This window comes from Hetaerina americana, unplaced genomic scaffold (assembly GCF_022747635.1).
Source record: "Hetaerina americana unplaced genomic scaffold, ioHetAmer1.1.p SCAF_216, whole genome shotgun sequence".
NCBI lineage: Eukaryota > Metazoa > Arthropoda > Insecta > Odonata > Calopterygidae > Hetaerina > Hetaerina americana.
Genome location: NW_027286782.1, coordinates 143,452 through 160,545, shown reverse-complemented (window position 1 = coordinate 160,545; position 17,094 = coordinate 143,452). Strand labels below are relative to the sequence as shown.

The following is a 17,094-nucleotide window of genomic DNA, read 5'->3' as shown; positions in this document are numbered from 1 at the left end:
ACGTTCCTGGGTGGTAGGTTGGTCCTTCCTTCTCCCTGCGTTTCTCTACCCTCATCCTTGGGTTGACCTCCTCCTCCTGCTCCAAGGGAATCTCCTCCACTCCTCGGTCCTCTTCCATTCTCGTCGGCAGCACCGCCTCCTCTTCTGCCGCTTGCTTTTTCCCCCTCAGTGCGTCGGCGTACGCCGTGATTGTGGTTGGCATTGTGCAATTCAATCGCAGATGGTTTGTGCTTCCGCATCTCGAGCACGTTTGCTGTTGTCCCTCGTAGTGTATGACCGCCCTGTGACCAGCTATCGGGATATATGACGGAATCGGGGACTTTAAATACATTTTCACATTCCGCGTTCCAGTGCTGATCGGGTATAGCCCAGGGCCTATCCATTTGTTTACCGCGTATGATACCACTCTTCCATATTTGCCTAATTCCGTCTCCACCTCGAATTTTGGGATTTCTGGGGGGAGCCCCACCACCTTAACAAAGCTTGCCCTGCTAGACGCTGACTCCAACGTCGCCGTTCCACGCTTTTCGGCTACTGATGGGAAGTCAACTGGCCCCCCTTTCGACCTCAAAAGATTTTCAACTAATTCTTCGTTTATAAGTTTCACATAAATGGATTTTCTTGTAATTCCAAATTGTATGGCCACTAAATCTTCCAACTTAAGCCCGAGCTCGACACCGATGAACCGATGGACCTCTAGGGCGGTAGCACTTTCTTTTAAGTCATTTAGACTTATTATTAGAGTTGCCTTCCTATCGTAAGGCATTTCGAATTGGCTGACTTTATAACGAACCCGATTCAATCGAGGGCGGTGATCGACGGCTTGCGGGGGAAGACAAGAAATTGGTCATGGCGCAAGAGAAGCAAATAGGAAGAAATCTAGACATGGTAACCCCTTTTAGCGACAAGGGTCTCGGGAAAGGGTTATCTGTGACGTTACGCGAAGGGGAGGGCAAACAGCATGAGGAAGAGGCTGAGGAGCGGAGGAGGGAAGAAGACCCGGAGGACAACGCGTCGACCAGCGGTCACCCCTGGAGGGAGGTGGAGGGACGTCGGAAGCGCGGTGGTGGCGAGGATGACAGCGGGAGGAAGTTTGGGCTCGGCGGGGACGAGAGCGAGGACTCCGACGCCAAGGACAACGGGAGCAGCGACACCGGGGACCAGGACGAGGCCCCGAGGAGATCCGGGAGAGGGGGCAAGGCGGAAACGACCGAGCAGAGACAGAAGACGAAGAAGAAGGACAAAGGAAAGAACAGCCTAAGCGTCGGACTCCAGGAGATAGCGGTGAGGTACGCATATATGAAGGAAGCCAAATGGAAAAGGGATGCAAAAAATACAGGGAATGATAAGGGGAAGCAAATGGGAACCCCGAATCCGGAATCCCAATGAATTACACATTGAACCCAAAATTGAGAATAGGCACGCTTAATGTATGTGGGGTTACAAGTAAAAACAGAATAGAAAAAGTATTCGACCTATTTAAAAGAGAAGACCTGGACATCCTACTATTGCAAGAGGTCATGGTGAGTGTACATTGGGAAACGGGCCCGGCGGAGATCTATATAAACAACCAAGAGCGGGAAAGAGGCACTGCGATCATGTTAAAAAGAAACATCACCGGAGAAAAAATGACAATGCTACCATCCGGGAGGGCGATGGCCATGACGATCCTTGGGATAAGGATAATAAATGTGTACGGCCCGGCCGGCACCAGGAAACTTCAGGAGAGGAGGGAATTTTACTCGCGGGACCTCCTGCCCCTGCTGAGCGACTTCCAAGGAATGGCACTGTTAGGGGGTGATTTTAACGCAATCATAGACGAGAAAGATAGCCAAAACAACGATGGAGGAGGAGCAAAATACCCACTGTGTGGTCCCCTAAAATCGATAGTTAAAAACCTCAGAGCCACTGACGCAAACAGATTAACAAGCACAAAAGATAACCTTCCGTACACCATCTACGGCGACAAATGGGCAACAAGGCAGGACCGCTTTTACGCATCCTACGACTTGAAAACCCATATATCCTCCTATGCGGTTCTTCCAGTGGCATGCTCCGACCACTGCGCAGTTATTATATCGGTCGATGGATCCCAAAGCAGGACGAGGCATCAGCCAAGGAAAAAGGAGTGGAGGATGAACGTCGAGCTGCTATATGAGAAAGACACCAGAGCCATACTGAAAGAAAACATCCAGCGATGGGAGGAAAGCTGGAGAGGATTGGATCCAAGCGAAAGGTGGGAAAACTCCAAAGTAAAAATAAGAAACCTTTTCGCACAACTGCACAGGGAGAGAGCCGAAGAAATCAGGGAAACCATGGCTTTTTACAGAGAAGCGCTCGAGGAGAGCCTAAAGACGAGAGAAAGGGAACGGAGCAACTGGGGGGAGATAAAAGAACTAAAAAGGAAAATCTTCGGAATGGAAGAGGAAAGGGCGAAAATATCAACATGGCACAGAAGCAAAATATGTTTGCCAGAAGAACATGCCTCGGTGTATTATCTGGGGAGGAGGTTAAAGGATTGCGCCAACAACTTACTCAAAAACGGCATTTTGAACGAGAACGGAACGAGGTTAAAAGAAGAGAGAGAAATCATAGAGCATGTATGCCACCATTTTGAGACTCTCCTTTCTGGGGAGGACACATCACTCAAGGAAGAGACAGAAAATCTCACGCCACTCCCCCAACTGCCAGTGGAGGTGGCAGAGAGGATGGAGGAAAGAATCACAAGGGAGGAGTGCGAGGATGCTATGAGATGGCTCCCCAAGGGGAGGTCCCCGGGTACCGACGGTATCCCTTTTGAATTCTACGTAGAATTCTGGGAAGAGCTGAAGGATTTAATCATTCCAGCGATAGAGAACATCCTCCAAAATGGCACCCTCACCACGACCCAAAGAGAGGGGAAAATTGTCCTAGTGCCGAAAAGAAAAGAGCCAAGGAGCCTAAATGACTACAGACCCATCACCCTCCTCAACGCCGATTACAAGGTAGTAGCTAAAATCGTTAAAACCAGACTCAACGAAGCCGTGGAAAAGATAATCGGGCCAGACCAACACATAGTAGGAAAGGGGAGGAACATTGTAACGGCGCTGACAACGATCAGAGACGCAATCGCGAGCCACGAGAGCAGGCAGGGCGCGGGCCTTAAACTGGTAGCGGTAGATATTGAGAAGGCTTTCGACAGGGTGAACATAAACCACGTATTGAACACATTAAAGAGGATGGGATTCCCCGAAAAGTTTTTGAATACAATAAAAATGTTCACGAACAACATCACGTCGAAAGTAAAATTGAGCGCGGGGGCCGAAACAAAGTCGTTCCCCGTGAGAAGATCAATCAGACAAGGCTGTCCGCTTTCGATGCTTCTGTTCTCTATATCACTGGAGCCCCTGCTACATAGTCTTCGCAGAAACATTAAAGGAATCCCGGCGGGGAACGGAAAAGTGTCCGCGGTGGCTTATGCGGACGACGTAACGATCTTCGCCCAAGATCAAGCGGAAATTCATGTAATAGGGAAATCATTAAAGGAATATGAGGAGGAAAGCGGGCAAAAAGTAAACATGGAAAAGACAAAGGCCTTGACAATAAAAGACGCCGACTTCACCGCGACCAGTGAATGGAAAGAGGTGACCTCGATGGACATTCTGGGCATTCCATGGAGTAGGACTTCCACGGAGACGACAAACGCAGTATGGGAAAAGGCAACGAGAATGATAAAAGGAACATTAGCGCAATTGAGAGACAGGGACCTAAACATACATCAGAAAGTCCTTGCGATAAACGCATTGTTATTATCCAAGGCATGGTACGCCGCACTGATTTTCCCGTTGCCAGAAAAACATGGGGCTCTATTGACGAAAATAGCAACGCAATACCTTTGGGGAGGGCATTTGCTAAGAGTAGCAAAGAGCCAGGCCTGTCTACCCAAGGGGAAGGGGGGCCTAGGGCTGATCGACGTGCGGGACAAAGCCCTGGCACTCTATGCAAAGACAGTAATAAACATCCTATCCGACGACTGTCAACATTCAAAAGATCTGCTAAAGGCGGCATGGGGTGCACCAGGGCAGGATAGACTGCTGATGAAAACTATCAGGAAAGTTAAGGACTTAGTAGAAAAGATGCCGAGAGGAGTGACAGCCACCACCAAGTGCCTTTACCGACAACTCAGAAGCGACGACAACCACCGAATCAACATCGAAAAGCACATCCTATCGGTAAATTGGAAGAGAGTGTGGAAGAACATCAACGAAATAGCCATGACCCTAAGGACAAAGAGCGTCCTATTCCTATTCGCAAACTATATAGTGACCACCCAGCAAGTGAAACAAAACATGTATCTAACAAGCAGGAACGAATGCGAATACTGTGACAAAGCCGACACACAAGACCACAGGGTGTTCGAATGCACCATCTCAAGGAGGAGGTGGTGCCTAATAAAAAGAACATTTAGAGAATTAAACACCTTTGGAGAAAAGGAGATAGGAAATAGGAATATGATGATTCTGGATTTCAACATCTTTCCCCGCGTGAAAATGGAAACAATGTGCTGGCTGATTGGACAGCACCTTCTTACGGTACACAAGTGGGTTAAAATAGATATAGAAAGTTGGTGGGAACAAGTGAAAAAAGAGAGCAAAAACCTACCGGGCCGATTACAGCCATATTGGAAGAAAGTAGAACAAATGGTAAAAAAAGAAGTCATGAAAGAATAACAAGTTTAAAGAAAATTGGTCTTGGACTCAATGTAAACTGTCATGTATGCAAGGAAATATATTACCGATAACAAGTATGTGAATAAAGGGAATACGTTCAATAAATAAGAGCAGATAATAATGTAAACAATGTATCATTAATGTTTAACTGTGAAAAAAAGACGCAAAGGGGATGTTTAAAAAAAAAATTTGACTATTTATAATTGGCTTGATTTCATTGTAATCATTTTGTTCCCTATAAAGGATCTTGTATTGTTAATTCAAGTAAGGAAAATGTTCCCTAAGTTATGTGACGGTGAACACTTTCCGAATGCTTATAGTTCATAAGTGGTTCATACTTATATCATCCTTTGTTTAGAATTGTTCAATTGTGAAAATGTTCAATCTGTGGTCTTATGCACGCTTAAGATGGTGCACATGGTGTTAAATAACTATGTCTGTGAATGGAAATACATGCAATATAAAAAAAAAAAAAAATACCACGCTGAATACACCGGTTCTCGTCCGATCACCGAAGTTAAGCAGCATCGGGCCCGGATAGTACTTGGATGGGTGACCGCCTGGGAACACCGGGTGCCGTTGGCTTTCAATATTTTTTTTCCGAAACGAACGTATTTTGAGGCATTCTCTGATGTTTTAAATTTTTTTCAAATAATTTATTTTGCAATGCCAGACATTGCATGCGTGATTTTGAATTGGTATGTTCCCTTTTGACACCATTCCATTTCATCTAGATGCGACCAGCTCTCTTGGGGCAATGCATTGGTGCTGTAGTAACCCGTATCTCTTCCACATTTATCCAAAGTTCGTTTTGAGATGGCAAATTACCTCCGTCTCCCGCCATCATATAGTATGGTCGTGGACGGCCCGATGTATGCAAGCCGTGGGCAAGAAAATAGACGTCGTGTCGCGTCGTTGCAAGTGTTTGCGGGCTTGATATTGCTAAAATAGTTGACTCGAGAGTGGTGGAAAATGCCAACGGCCATACCACGCTGAATACACCGGTTCTCGTCCGATCACTGAAGTTAAGCAGCATCGGGCCCGGATAGTACTTGGATGGGTGACCGCCTGGGAACACCGGGTGCCGTTGGCTTTCAATATTTTTTTTCCGAAACGAACGTATTTTGAGGCATTCTCTGATGTTTTTAATTTTTTTCAAATAATTTATTTTGCAATGCCAGACATTGCATGCGTGATTTTGAATTGGTATGTTCCCTTTTGACACCATTCCATTTCATCTAGATGCGACCAGCTCTCTTGGGGCAATGCATTGGTGCTGTAGTAACCCGTATCTCTTCCACATTTATCCAAAGTTCGTTTTGAGATGGCAAATTACCTCCGTCTCCCGCCATCATATAGTATGGTCGTGGACGGCCCGATGTATGCAAGCCGTGGGCAAGAAAATAGACGTCGTGTCGCGTCGTTGCAAGTGTTTGCGGGCTTGATATTGCTAAAATAGTTGACTCGAGAGTGGTGGAAATTGCCAACGGCCATACCACGCTGAATACACCGGTTCTCGTCCGATCACCGAAGTTAAGCAGCATCGGGCCCGGATAGTACTTGGATGGGTGACCGCCTGGGAACACCGGGTGCCGTTGGCTTTCAATATTTTTTTTCCGAAACGAACGTATTTTGAGGCATTCTCTGATGTTTTTAATTTTTTTCAAATAATTTATTTTGCAATGCCAGACATTGCATGCGTGATTTTGAATTGGTATGTTCCCTTTTGACACCATTCCATTTCATCTAGATGCGACCAGCTCTCTTGGGGCAATGCATTGGTGCTGTAGTAACCCGTATCTCTTCCACATTTATCCAAAGTTCGTTTTGAGATGGCAAATTACCTCCGTCTCCCGCCATCATATAGTATGGTCGTGGACGGCCCGATGTATGCAAGCCGTGGGCAAGAAAATAGACGTCGTGTCGCGTCGTTGCAAGTGTTTGCGGGCTTGATATTGCTAAAATAGTTGACTCGAGAGTGGTGGAAATTGCCAACGGCCATACCACGCTGAATACACCGGTTCTCGTCCGATCACCGAAGTTAAGCAGCATCGGGCCCGGATAGTACTTGGATGGGTGACCGCCTGGGAACACCGGGTGCCGTTGGCTTTCAATATTTTTTTTCCGAAACGAACGTATTTTGAGGCATTCTCTGATGTTTTTAATTTTTTTCAAATAATTTATTTTGCAATGCCAGACATTGCATGCGTGATTTTGAATTGGTATGTTCCCTTTTGACACCATTCCATTTCATCTAGATGCGACCAGCTCTCTTGGGGCAATGCATTGGTGCTGTAGTAACCCGTATCTCTTCCACATTTATCCAAAGTTCGTTTTGAGATGGCAAATTACCTCCGTCTCCCGCCATCATATAGTATGGTCGTGGACGGCCCGATGTATGCAAGCCGTGGGCAAGAAAATAGACGTCGTGTCGCGTCGTTGCAAGTGTTTGCGGGCTTGATATTGCTAAAATAGTTGACTCGAGAGTGGTGGAAATTGCCAACGGCCATACCACGCTGAATACACCGGTTCTCGTCCGATCACCGAAGTTAAGCAGCATCGGGCCCGGATAGTACTTGGATGGGTGACCGCCTGGGAACACCGGGTGCCGTTGGCTTTCAATATTTTTTTTCCGAAACGAACGTATTTTGAGGCATTCTCTGATGTTTTTAATTTTTTTCAAATAATTTATTTTGCAATGCCAGACATTGCATGCGTGATTTTGAATTGGTATGTTCCCTTTTGACACCATTCCATTTCATCTAGATGCGACCAGCTCTCTTGGGGCAATGCATTGGTGCTGTAGTAACCCGTATCTCTTCCACATTTATCCAAAGTTCGTTTTGAGATGGCAAATTACCTCCGTCTCCCGCCATCATATAGTATGGTCGTGGACGGCCCGATGTATGCAAGCCGTGGGCAAGAAAATAGACGTCGTGTCGCGTCGTTGCAAGTGTTTGCGGGCTTGATATTGCTAAAATAGTTGACTCGAGAGTGGTGGAAATTGCCAACGGCCATACCACGCTGAATACACCGGTTCTCGTCCGATCACCGAAGTTAAGCAGCATCGGGCCCGGATAGTACTTGGATGGGTGACCGCCTGGGAACACCGGGTGCCGTTGGCTTTCAATATTTTTTTTCCGAAACGAACGTATTTTGAGGCATTCTCTGATGTTTTAAATTTTTTTCAAATAATTTATTTTGCAATGCCAGACATTGCATGCGTGATTTTGAATTGGTATGTTCCCTTTTGACACCATTCCATTTCATCTAGATGCGACCAGCTCTCTTGGGGCAATGCATTGGTGCTGTAGTAACCCGTATCTCTTCCACATTTATCCAAAGTTCGTTTTGAGATGGCAAATTACCTCCGTCTCCCGCCATCATATGGTATGGTCGTGGACGGCCCGATGTATGCAAGCCGTGGGCAAGAAAATAGACGTCGTGTCGCGTCGTTGCAAGTGTTTGCGGGCTTGATATTGCTAAAATAGTTGACTCGAGAGTGGTGGAAATTGCCAACGGCCATACCACGCTGAATACACCGGTTCTCGTCCGATCACCGAAGTTAAGCAGCATCGGGCCCGGATAGTACTTGGATGGGTGACCGCCTGGGAACACCGGGTGCCGTTGGCTTTCAATATTTTTTTTCCGAAACGAACGTATTTTGAGGCATTCTCTGATGTTTTTAATTTTTTTCAAATAATTTATTTTGCAATGCCAGACATTGCATGCGTGATTTTGAATTGGTATGTTCCCTTTTGACACCATTCCATTTCATCTAGATGCGACCAGCTCTCTTGGGGCAATGCATTGGTGCTGTAGTAACCCGTATCTCTTCCACATTTATCCAAAGTTCGTTTTGAGATGGCAAATTACCTCCGTCTCCCGCCATCATATAGTATGGTCGTGGACGGCCCGATGTATGCAAGCCGTGGGCAAGAAAATAGACGTCGTGTCGCGTCGTTGCAAGTGTTTGCGGGCTTGATATTGCTAAAATAGTTGACTCGAGAGTGGTGGAAATTGCCAACGGCCATACCACGCTGAATACACCGGTTCTCGTCCGATCACCGAAGTTAAGCAGCATCGGGCCCGGATAGTACTTGGATGGGTGACCGCCTGGGAACACCGGGTGCCGTTGGCTTTCAATATTTTTTTTCCGAAACGAACGTATTTTGAGGGATTCTCTGATGTTTTTAATTTTTTTCAAATAATTTATTTTGCAATGCCAGACATTGCATGCGTGATTTTGAATTGGTATGTTCCCTTTTGACACCATTCCATTTCATCTAGATGCGACCAGCTCTCTTGGGGCAATGCATTGGTGCTGTAGTAACCCGTATCTCTTCCACATTTATCCAAAGTTCGTTTTGAGATGGCAAATTACCTCCGTCTCCCGCCATCATATAGTATGGTCGTGGACGGCCCGATGTATGCAAGCCGTGGGCAAGAAAATAGACGTCGTGTCGCGTCGTTGCAAGTGTTTGCGGGCTTGATATTGCTAAAATAGTTGACTCGAGAGTGGTTGAAATTGCCAACGGCCATACCACGCTGAATTCACCGGTTCTCGTCCGATCACCGAAGTTAAGCAGCATCGGGCCCGGATAGTACTTGGATGGGTGACCGCCTGGGAACACCGGGTGCCGTTGGCTTTCAATATTTTTTTTCCGAAACGAACGTATTTTGAGGCATTCTCTGATGTTTTTAATTTTTTTCAAATAATTTATTTTGCAATGCCAGACATTGCATGCGTGATTTTGAATTGGTATGTTCCCTTTTGACACCATTCCATTTCATCTAGATGCGACCAGCTCTCTTGGGGCAATGCATTGGTGCTGTAGTAACCCGTATCTCTTCCACATTTATCCAAAGTTCGTTTTGAGATGGCAAATTACCTCCGTCTCCCGCCATCATATAGTATGGTCGTGGACGGCCCGATGTATGCAAGCCGTGGGCAAGAAAATAGACGTCGTGTCGCGTCGTTGCAAGTGTTTGCGGGCTTGATATTGCTAAAATAGTTGACTCGAGAGTGGTGGAAATTGCCAACGGCCATACCACGCTGAATACACCGGTTCTCGTCCGATCACCGAAGTTAAGCAGCATCGGGCCCGGATAGTACTTGGATGGGTGACCGCCTGGGAACACCGGGTGCCGTTGGCTTTCAATATTTTTTTTCCGAAACGAACGTATTTTGAGGCATTCTCTGATGTTTTAAATTTTTTTCAAACAATTTATTTTGCAATGCCAGACATTGCATGCGTGATTTTGAATTGGTATGTTCCCTTTTGACACCATTCCATTTCATCTAGATGCGACCAGCTCTCTTGGGGCAATGCATTGGTGCTGTAGTAACCCGTATCTCTTCCACATTTATCCAAAGTTCGTTTTGAGATGGCAAATTACCTCCGTCTCCCGCCATCATATAGTATGGTCGTGGACGGCCCGATGTATGCAAGCCGTGGGCAAGAAAATAGACGTCGTGTCGCGTCGTTGCAAGTGTTTGCGGGCTTGATATTGCTAAAATAGTTGACTCGAGAGTGTTGGAAAATGCCACGGCCATACCACGCTGAATACACCGGTTCTCGTCCGATCACCGAAGTTAAGCAGCATCGGGCCCGGATAGTACTTGGATGGGTGACCGCCTGGGAACACCGGGTGCCGTTGGCTTTCAATATTTTTTTTCCGAAACGAACGTATTTTGAGGCATTCTCTGATGTTTTTAATTTTTTTCAAATAATTTATTTTGCAATGCCAGACATTGCATGCGTGATTTTGAATTGGTATGTTCCCTTTTGACACCATTCCATTTCATCTAGATGCGACCAGCTCTCTTGGGGCAATGCATTGGTGCTGTAGTAACCCGTATCTCTTCCACATTTATCCAAAGTTCGTTTTGAGATGGCAAATTACCTCCGTCTCCCGCCATCATATAGTATGGTCGTGGACGGCCCGATGTATGCAAGCCGTGGGCAAGAAAATAGACGTCGTGTCGCGTCGTTGCAAGTGTTTGCGGGCTTGATATTGCTAAAATAGTTGACTCGAGAGTGGTGGAAATTGCCAACGGCCAATTACCTCCGTCTCCCGCCATCATATAGTATGGTCGTGGACGGCCCGATGTATGCAAGCCGTGGGCAAGAAAATAGACGTCGTGTCGCGTCGTTGCAAGTGTTTGCGGGCTTGATATTGCTAAAATAGTTGACTCGAGAGTGGTGGAAATTGCCAACGGCCATACCACGCTGAATACACCGGTTCTCGTCCGATCACCGAAGTTAAGCAGCATCGGGCCCGGATAGTACTTGGATGGGTGACCGCCTGGGAACACCGGGTGCCGTTGGCTTTCAATATTTTTTTTCCGAAACGAACGTATTTTGAGGCATTCTCTGATGTTTTTAATTTTTTTCAAATAATTTATTTTGCAATGCCAGACATTGCATGCGTGATTTTGAATTGGTATGTTCCCTTTTGACACCATTCCATTTCATCTAGATGCGACCAGCTCTCTTGGGGCAATGCATTGGTGCTGTAGTAACCCGTATCTCTTCCACATTTATCCAAAGTTCGTTTTGAGATGGCAAATTACCTCCGTCTCCCGCCATCATATAGTATGGTCGTGGACGGCCCGATGTATGCAAGCCGTGGGCAAGAAAATAGACGTCGTGTCGCGTCGTTGCAAGTGTTTGCGGGCTTGATATTGCTAAAATAGTTGACTCGAGAGTGGTGGAAATTGCCAACGGCCATACCACGCTGAATACACCGGTTCTCGTCCGATCACCGAAGTTAAGCAGCATCGGGCCCGGATAGTACTTGGATGGGTGACCGCCTGGGAACACCGGGTGCCGTTGGCTTTCAATATTTTTTTTCCGAAACGAACGTATTTTGAGGCATTCTCTGATGTTTTTAATTTTTTTCAAATAATTTATTTTGCAATGCCAGACATTGCATGCGTGATTTTGAATTGGTATGTTCCCTTTTGACACCATTCCATTTCATCTAGATGCGACCAGCTCTCTTGGGGCAATGCATTGGTGCTGTAGTAACCCGTATCTCTTCCACATTTATCCAAAGTTCGTTTTGAGATGGCAAATTACCTCCGTCTCCCGCCATCATATAGTATGGTCGTGGACGGCCCGATGTATGCAAGCCGTGGGCAAGAAAATAGACGTCGTGTCGCGTCGTTGCAAGTGTTTGCGGGCTTGATATTGCTAAAATAGTTGACTCGAGAGTGTTGGAAAATGCCAACGGCCATACCACGCTGAATACACCGGTTCTCGTCCGATCACCGAAGTTAAGCAGCATCGGGCCCGGATAGTACTTGGATGGGTGACCGCCTGGGAACACCGGGTGCCGTTGGCTTTCAATATTTTTTTTCCGAAACGAACGTATTTTGAGGCATTCTCTGATGTTTTTAATTTTTTTCAAATAATTTATTTTGCAATGCCAGACATTGCATGCGTGATTTTGAATTGGTATGTTCCCTTTTGACACCATTCCATTTCATCTAGATGCGACCAGCTCTCTTGGGGCAATGCATTGGTGCTGTAGTAACCCGTATCTCTTCCACATTTATCCAAAGTTCGTTTTGAGATGGCAAATTACCTCCGTCTCCCGCCATCATATAGTATGGTCGTGGACGGCCCGATGTATGCAAGCCGTGGGCAAGAAAATAGACGTCGTGTCGCGTCGTTGCAAGTGTTTGCGGGCTTGATATTGCTAAAATAGTTGACTCGAGAGTGTTGGAAAATGCCAACGGCCATACCACGCTGAATACACCGGTTCTCGTCCGATCACCGAAGTTAAGCAGCATCGGGCCCGGATAGTACTTGGATGGGTGACCGCCTGGGAACACCGGGTGCCGTTGGCTTTCAATATTTTTTTTCCGAAACGAACGTATTTTGAGGCATTCTCTGATGTTTTAAATTTTTTTCAAATAATTTATTTTGCAATGCCAGACATTGCATGCGTGATTTTGAATTGGTATGTTCCCTTTTGACACCATTCCATTTCATCTAGATGCGACCAGCTCTCTTGGGGCAATGCATTGGTGCTGTAGTAACCCGTATCTCTTCCACATTTATCCAAAGTTCGTTTTGAGATGGCAAATTACCTCCGTCTCCCGCCATCATATAGTATGGTCGTGGACGGCCCGATGTATGCAAGCCGTGGGCAAGAAAATAGACGTCGTGTCGCGTCGTTGCAAGTGTTTGCGGGCTTGATATTGCTAAAATAGTTAACTCGAGAGTGGTGGAAATTGCCAACGGCCATACCACGCTGAATTCACCGGTTCTCGTCCGATCACCGAAGTTAAGCAGCATCGGGCCCGGATAGTACTTGGATGGGTGACCGCCTGGGAACACCGGGTGCCGTTGGCTTTCAATATTTTTTTTCCGAAACGAACGTATTTTGAGGCATTCTCTGATGTTTTTAATTTTTTTCAAATAATTTATTTTGCAATGCCAGACATTGCATGCGTGATTTTGAATTGGTATGTTCCCTTTTGACACCATTCCATTTCATCTAGATGCGACCAGCTCTCTTGGGGCAATGCATTGGTGCTGTAGTAACCCGTATCTCTTCCACATTTATCCAAAGTTCGTTTTGAGATGGCAAATTACCTCCGTCTCCCGCCATCATATAGTATGGTCGTGGACGGCCCGATGTATGCAAGCCGTGGGCAAGAAAATAGACGTCGTGTCGCGTCGTTGCAAGTGTTTGCGGGCTTGATATTGCTAAAATAGTTGACTCGAGAGTGGTGGAAATTGCCAACGGCCATACCACGCTGAATACACCGGTTCTCGTCCGATCACCGAAGTTAAGCAGCATCGGGCCCGGATAGTACTTGGATGGGTGACCGCCTGGGAACACCGGGTGCCGTTGGCTTTCAATATTTTTTTTCCGAAACGAACGTATTTTGAGGCATTCTCTGATGTTTTTAATTTTTTTCAAATAATTTATTTTGCAATGCCAGACATTGCATGCGTGATTTTGAATTGGTATGTTCCCTTTTGACACCATTCCATTTCATCTAGATGCGACCAGCTCTCTTGGGGCAATGCATTGGTGCTGTAGTAACCCGTATCTCTTCCACATTTATCCAAAGTTCGTTTTGAGATGGCAAATTACCTCCGTCTCCCGCCATCATATAGTATGGTCGTGGACGGCCCGATGTATGCAAGCCGTGGGCAAGAAAATAGACGTCGTGTCGCGTCGTTGCAAGTGTTTGCGGGCTTGATATTGCTAAAATAGTTGACTCGAGAGTGTTGGAAAATGCCAACGGCCATACCACGCTGAATACACCGGTTCTCGTCCGATCACCGAAGTTAAGCAGCATCGGGCCCGGATAGTACTTGGATGGGTGACCGCCTGGGAACACCGGGTGCCGTTGGCTTTCAATATTTTTTTTCCGAAACGAACGTATTTTGAGGCATTCTCTGATGTTTTTAATTTTTTTCAAATAATTTATTTTGCAATGCCAGACATTGCATGCGTGATTTTGAATTGGTATGTTCCCTTTTGACACCATTCCATTTCATCTAGATGCGACCAGCTCTCTTGGGGCAATGCATTGGTGCTGTAGTAACCCGTATCTCTTCCACATTTATCCAAAGTTCGTTTTGAGATGGCAAATTACCTCCGTCTCCCGCCATCATATAGTATGGTCGTGGACGGCCCGATGTATGCAAGCCGTGGGCAAGAAAATAGACGTCGTGTCGCGTCGTTGCAAGTGTTTGCGGGCTTGATATTGCTAAAATAGTTGACTCGAGAGTGTTGGAAAATGCCAACGGCCATACCACGCTGAATACACCGGTTCTCGTCCGATCACCGAAGTTAAGCAGCATCGGGCCCGGATAGTACTTGGATGGGTGACCGCCTGGGAACACCGGGTGCCGTTGGCTTTCAATATTTTTTTTCCGAAACGAACGTATTTTGAGGCATTCTCTGATGTTTTAAATTTTTTTCAAATAATTTATTTTGCAATGCCAGACATTGCATGCGTGATTTTGAATTGGTATGTTCCCTTTTGACACCATTCCATTTCATCTAGATGCGACCAGCTCTCTTGGGGCAATGCATTATGTGCTGTAGTAACCCGTATCTCTTCCACATTTATCCAAAGTTCGTTTTGAGATGGCAAATTACCTCCGTCTCCCGCCATCATATAGTATGGTCGTGGACGGCCCGATGTATGCAAGCCGTGGGCAAGAAAATAGACGTCGTGTCGCGTCGTTGCAAGTGTTTGCGGGCTTGATATTGCTAAAATAGTTAACTCGAGAGTGGTGGAAATTGCCAACGGCCGGTAACCCCTTTTAGCGACAAGGGTCTCGGGAAAGGGTTATCTGTGACGTTACGCGAAGGGGAGGGCAAACAGCATGAGGAAGAGGCTGAGGAGCGGAGGAGGGAAGAAGACCCGGAGGACAACGCGTCGACCAGCGGTCACCCCTGGAGGGAGGTGGAGGGACGTCGGAAGCGCGGTGGTGGCGAGGATGACAGCGGGAGGAAGTTTGGGCTCGGCGGGGACGAGAGCGAGGACTCCGACGCCAAGGACAACGGGAGCAGCGACACCGGGGACCAGGACGAGGCCCCGAGGAGATCCGGGAGAGGGGGCAAGGCGGAAACGACCGAGCAGAGACAGAAGACGAAGAAGAAGGACAAAGGAAAGAACAGCCTAAGCGTCGGACTCCAGGAGATAGCGGTGAGGTACGCATATATGAAGGAAGCCAAATGGAAAAGGGATGCAAAAAATACAGGGAATGATAAGGGGAAGCAAATGGGAACCCCGAATCCGGAATCCCAATGAATTACACATTGAACCCAAAATTGAGAATAGGCACGCTTAATGTATGTGGGGTTACAAGTAAAAACAGAATAGAAAAAGTATTCGACCTATTTAAAAGAGAAGACCTGGACATCCTACTATTGCAAGAGGTCATGGTGAGTGTACATTGGGAAACGGGCCCGGCGGAGATCTATATAAACAACCAAGAGCGGGAAAGAGGCACTGCGATCATGTTAAAAAGAAACATCACCGGAGAAAAAATGACAATGCTACCATCCGGGAGGGCGATGGCCATGACGATCCTTGGGATAAGGATAATAAATGTGTACGGCCCGGCCGGCACCAGGAAACTTCAGGAGAGGAGGGAATTTTACTCGCGGGACCTCCTGCCCCTGCTGAGCGACTTCCAAGGAATGGCACTGTTAGGGGGTGATTTTAACGCAATCATAGACGAGAAAGATAGCCAAAACAACGATGGAGGAGGAGCAAAATACCCACTGTGTGGTCCCCTAAAATCGATAGTTAAAAACCTCAGAGCCACTGACGCAAACAGATTAACAAGCACAAAAGATAACCTTCCGTACACCATCTACGGCGACAAATGGGCAACAAGGCAGGACCGCTTTTACGCATCCTACGACTTGAAAACCCATATATCCTCCTATGCGGTTCTTCCAGTGGCATGCTCCGACCACTGCGCAGTTATTATATCGGTCGATGGATCCCAAAGCAGGACGAGGCATCAGCCAAGGAAAAAGGAGTGGAGGATGAACGTCGAGCTGCTATATGAGAAAGACACCAGAGCCATACTGAAAGAAAACATCCAGCGATGGGAGGAAAGCTGGAGAGGATTGGATCCAAGCGAAAGGTGGGAAAACTCCAAAGTAAAAATAAGAAACCTTTTCGCACAACTGCACAGGGAGAGAGCCGAAGAAATCAGGGAAACCATGGCTTTTTACAGAGAAGCGCTCGAGGAGAGCCTAAAGACGAGAGAAAGGGAACGGAGCAACTGGGGGGAGATAAAAGAACTAAAAAGGAAAATCTTCGGAATGGAAGAGGAAAGGGCGAAAATATCAACATGGCACAGAAGCAAAATATGTTTGCCAGAAGAACATGCCTCGGTGTATTATCTGGGGAGGAGGTTAAAGGATTGCGCCAACAACTTACTCAAAAACGGCATTTTGAACGAGAACGGAACGAGGTTAAAAGAAGAGAGAGAAATCATAGAGCATGTATGCCACCATTTTGAGACTCTCCTTTCTGGGGAGGACACATCACTCAAGGAAGAGACAGAAAATCTCACGCCACTCCCCCAACTGCCAGTGGAGGTGGCAGAGAGGATGGCGGAAAGAATCACAAGGGAGGAGTGCGAGGATGCTATGAGATGGCTCCCCAAGGGGAGGTCCCCGGGTACCGACGGTATCCCTTTTGAATTCTACGTAGAATTCTGGGAAGAGCTGAAGGATTTAATCATTCCAGCGATAGAGAACATCCTCCAAAATGGCACCCTCACCACGACCCAAAGAGAGGGGAAAATTGTCCTAGTGCCGAAAAGAAAAGAGCCAAGGAGCCTAAATGACTACAGACCCATCACCCTCCTCAACGCCGATTACA

The 17,094-nt window shown here is 46.8% G+C and overlaps 1 protein-coding gene, 18 non-coding genes and 1 pseudogene across 19 annotated transcripts; all 20 read left to right on the top strand.

Annotated features, from left to right (window-relative positions):
* The first annotated feature begins 849 nt into the window (after window positions 1–849).
* On the top strand, window positions 850–15,501 carry LOC139688680 (RNA polymerase-associated protein CTR9 homolog). Its single transcript, XM_071586248.1, has 2 exons — window positions 850–1,289; window positions 15,015–15,501. Exons 1-2 carry the CDS (start codon window positions 850–852, stop codon window positions 15,499–15,501), a joined length of 927 nt encoding a protein of 308 aa, XP_071442349.1.
* On the top strand, window positions 5,186–5,284 carry LOC139688724 (5S ribosomal RNA; annotated as a pseudogene).
* Window positions 5,684–5,802, top strand: LOC139689197 (5S ribosomal RNA). The gene has a single exon (XR_011701253.1). It is a non-coding gene; the product is annotated as a 5S ribosomal RNA (ribosomal RNA).
* On the top strand, window positions 6,192–6,310 carry LOC139688898 (5S ribosomal RNA). Its single transcript, XR_011700966.1, has one exon. It is a non-coding gene; the product is annotated as a 5S ribosomal RNA (ribosomal RNA).
* On the top strand, window positions 6,700–6,818 carry LOC139688897 (5S ribosomal RNA). Its single transcript, XR_011700965.1, has one exon. It is a non-coding gene; the product is annotated as a 5S ribosomal RNA (ribosomal RNA).
* LOC139688896 (5S ribosomal RNA) lies at window positions 7,208–7,326 on the top strand. Its single transcript, XR_011700964.1, has one exon. It is a non-coding gene; the product is annotated as a 5S ribosomal RNA (ribosomal RNA).
* Window positions 7,716–7,834, top strand: LOC139688893 (5S ribosomal RNA). Its single transcript, XR_011700962.1, has one exon. It is a non-coding gene; the product is annotated as a 5S ribosomal RNA (ribosomal RNA).
* On the top strand, window positions 8,224–8,342 carry LOC139688892 (5S ribosomal RNA). The gene has a single exon (XR_011700961.1). It is a non-coding gene; the product is annotated as a 5S ribosomal RNA (ribosomal RNA).
* Window positions 8,732–8,850, top strand: LOC139688891 (5S ribosomal RNA). Its single transcript, XR_011700960.1, has one exon. It is a non-coding gene; the product is annotated as a 5S ribosomal RNA (ribosomal RNA).
* On the top strand, window positions 9,240–9,358 carry LOC139689146 (5S ribosomal RNA). Its single transcript, XR_011701203.1, has one exon. It is a non-coding gene; the product is annotated as a 5S ribosomal RNA (ribosomal RNA).
* On the top strand, window positions 9,748–9,866 carry LOC139688890 (5S ribosomal RNA). The gene has a single exon (XR_011700959.1). It is a non-coding gene; the product is annotated as a 5S ribosomal RNA (ribosomal RNA).
* On the top strand, window positions 10,256–10,373 carry LOC139688704 (5S ribosomal RNA). The gene has a single exon (XR_011700802.1). It is a non-coding gene; the product is annotated as a 5S ribosomal RNA (ribosomal RNA).
* Window positions 10,925–11,043, top strand: LOC139688889 (5S ribosomal RNA). The gene has a single exon (XR_011700958.1). It is a non-coding gene; the product is annotated as a 5S ribosomal RNA (ribosomal RNA).
* On the top strand, window positions 11,433–11,551 carry LOC139688888 (5S ribosomal RNA). Its single transcript, XR_011700957.1, has one exon. It is a non-coding gene; the product is annotated as a 5S ribosomal RNA (ribosomal RNA).
* Window positions 11,941–12,059, top strand: LOC139688887 (5S ribosomal RNA). Its single transcript, XR_011700956.1, has one exon. It is a non-coding gene; the product is annotated as a 5S ribosomal RNA (ribosomal RNA).
* Window positions 12,449–12,567, top strand: LOC139688886 (5S ribosomal RNA). The gene has a single exon (XR_011700955.1). It is a non-coding gene; the product is annotated as a 5S ribosomal RNA (ribosomal RNA).
* Window positions 12,957–13,075, top strand: LOC139689145 (5S ribosomal RNA). Its single transcript, XR_011701202.1, has one exon. It is a non-coding gene; the product is annotated as a 5S ribosomal RNA (ribosomal RNA).
* On the top strand, window positions 13,465–13,583 carry LOC139688885 (5S ribosomal RNA). Its single transcript, XR_011700954.1, has one exon. It is a non-coding gene; the product is annotated as a 5S ribosomal RNA (ribosomal RNA).
* On the top strand, window positions 13,973–14,091 carry LOC139688884 (5S ribosomal RNA). The gene has a single exon (XR_011700953.1). It is a non-coding gene; the product is annotated as a 5S ribosomal RNA (ribosomal RNA).
* On the top strand, window positions 14,481–14,599 carry LOC139688882 (5S ribosomal RNA). The gene has a single exon (XR_011700951.1). It is a non-coding gene; the product is annotated as a 5S ribosomal RNA (ribosomal RNA).
* Window positions 15,502–17,094: the final 1,593 nt, after the last annotated feature.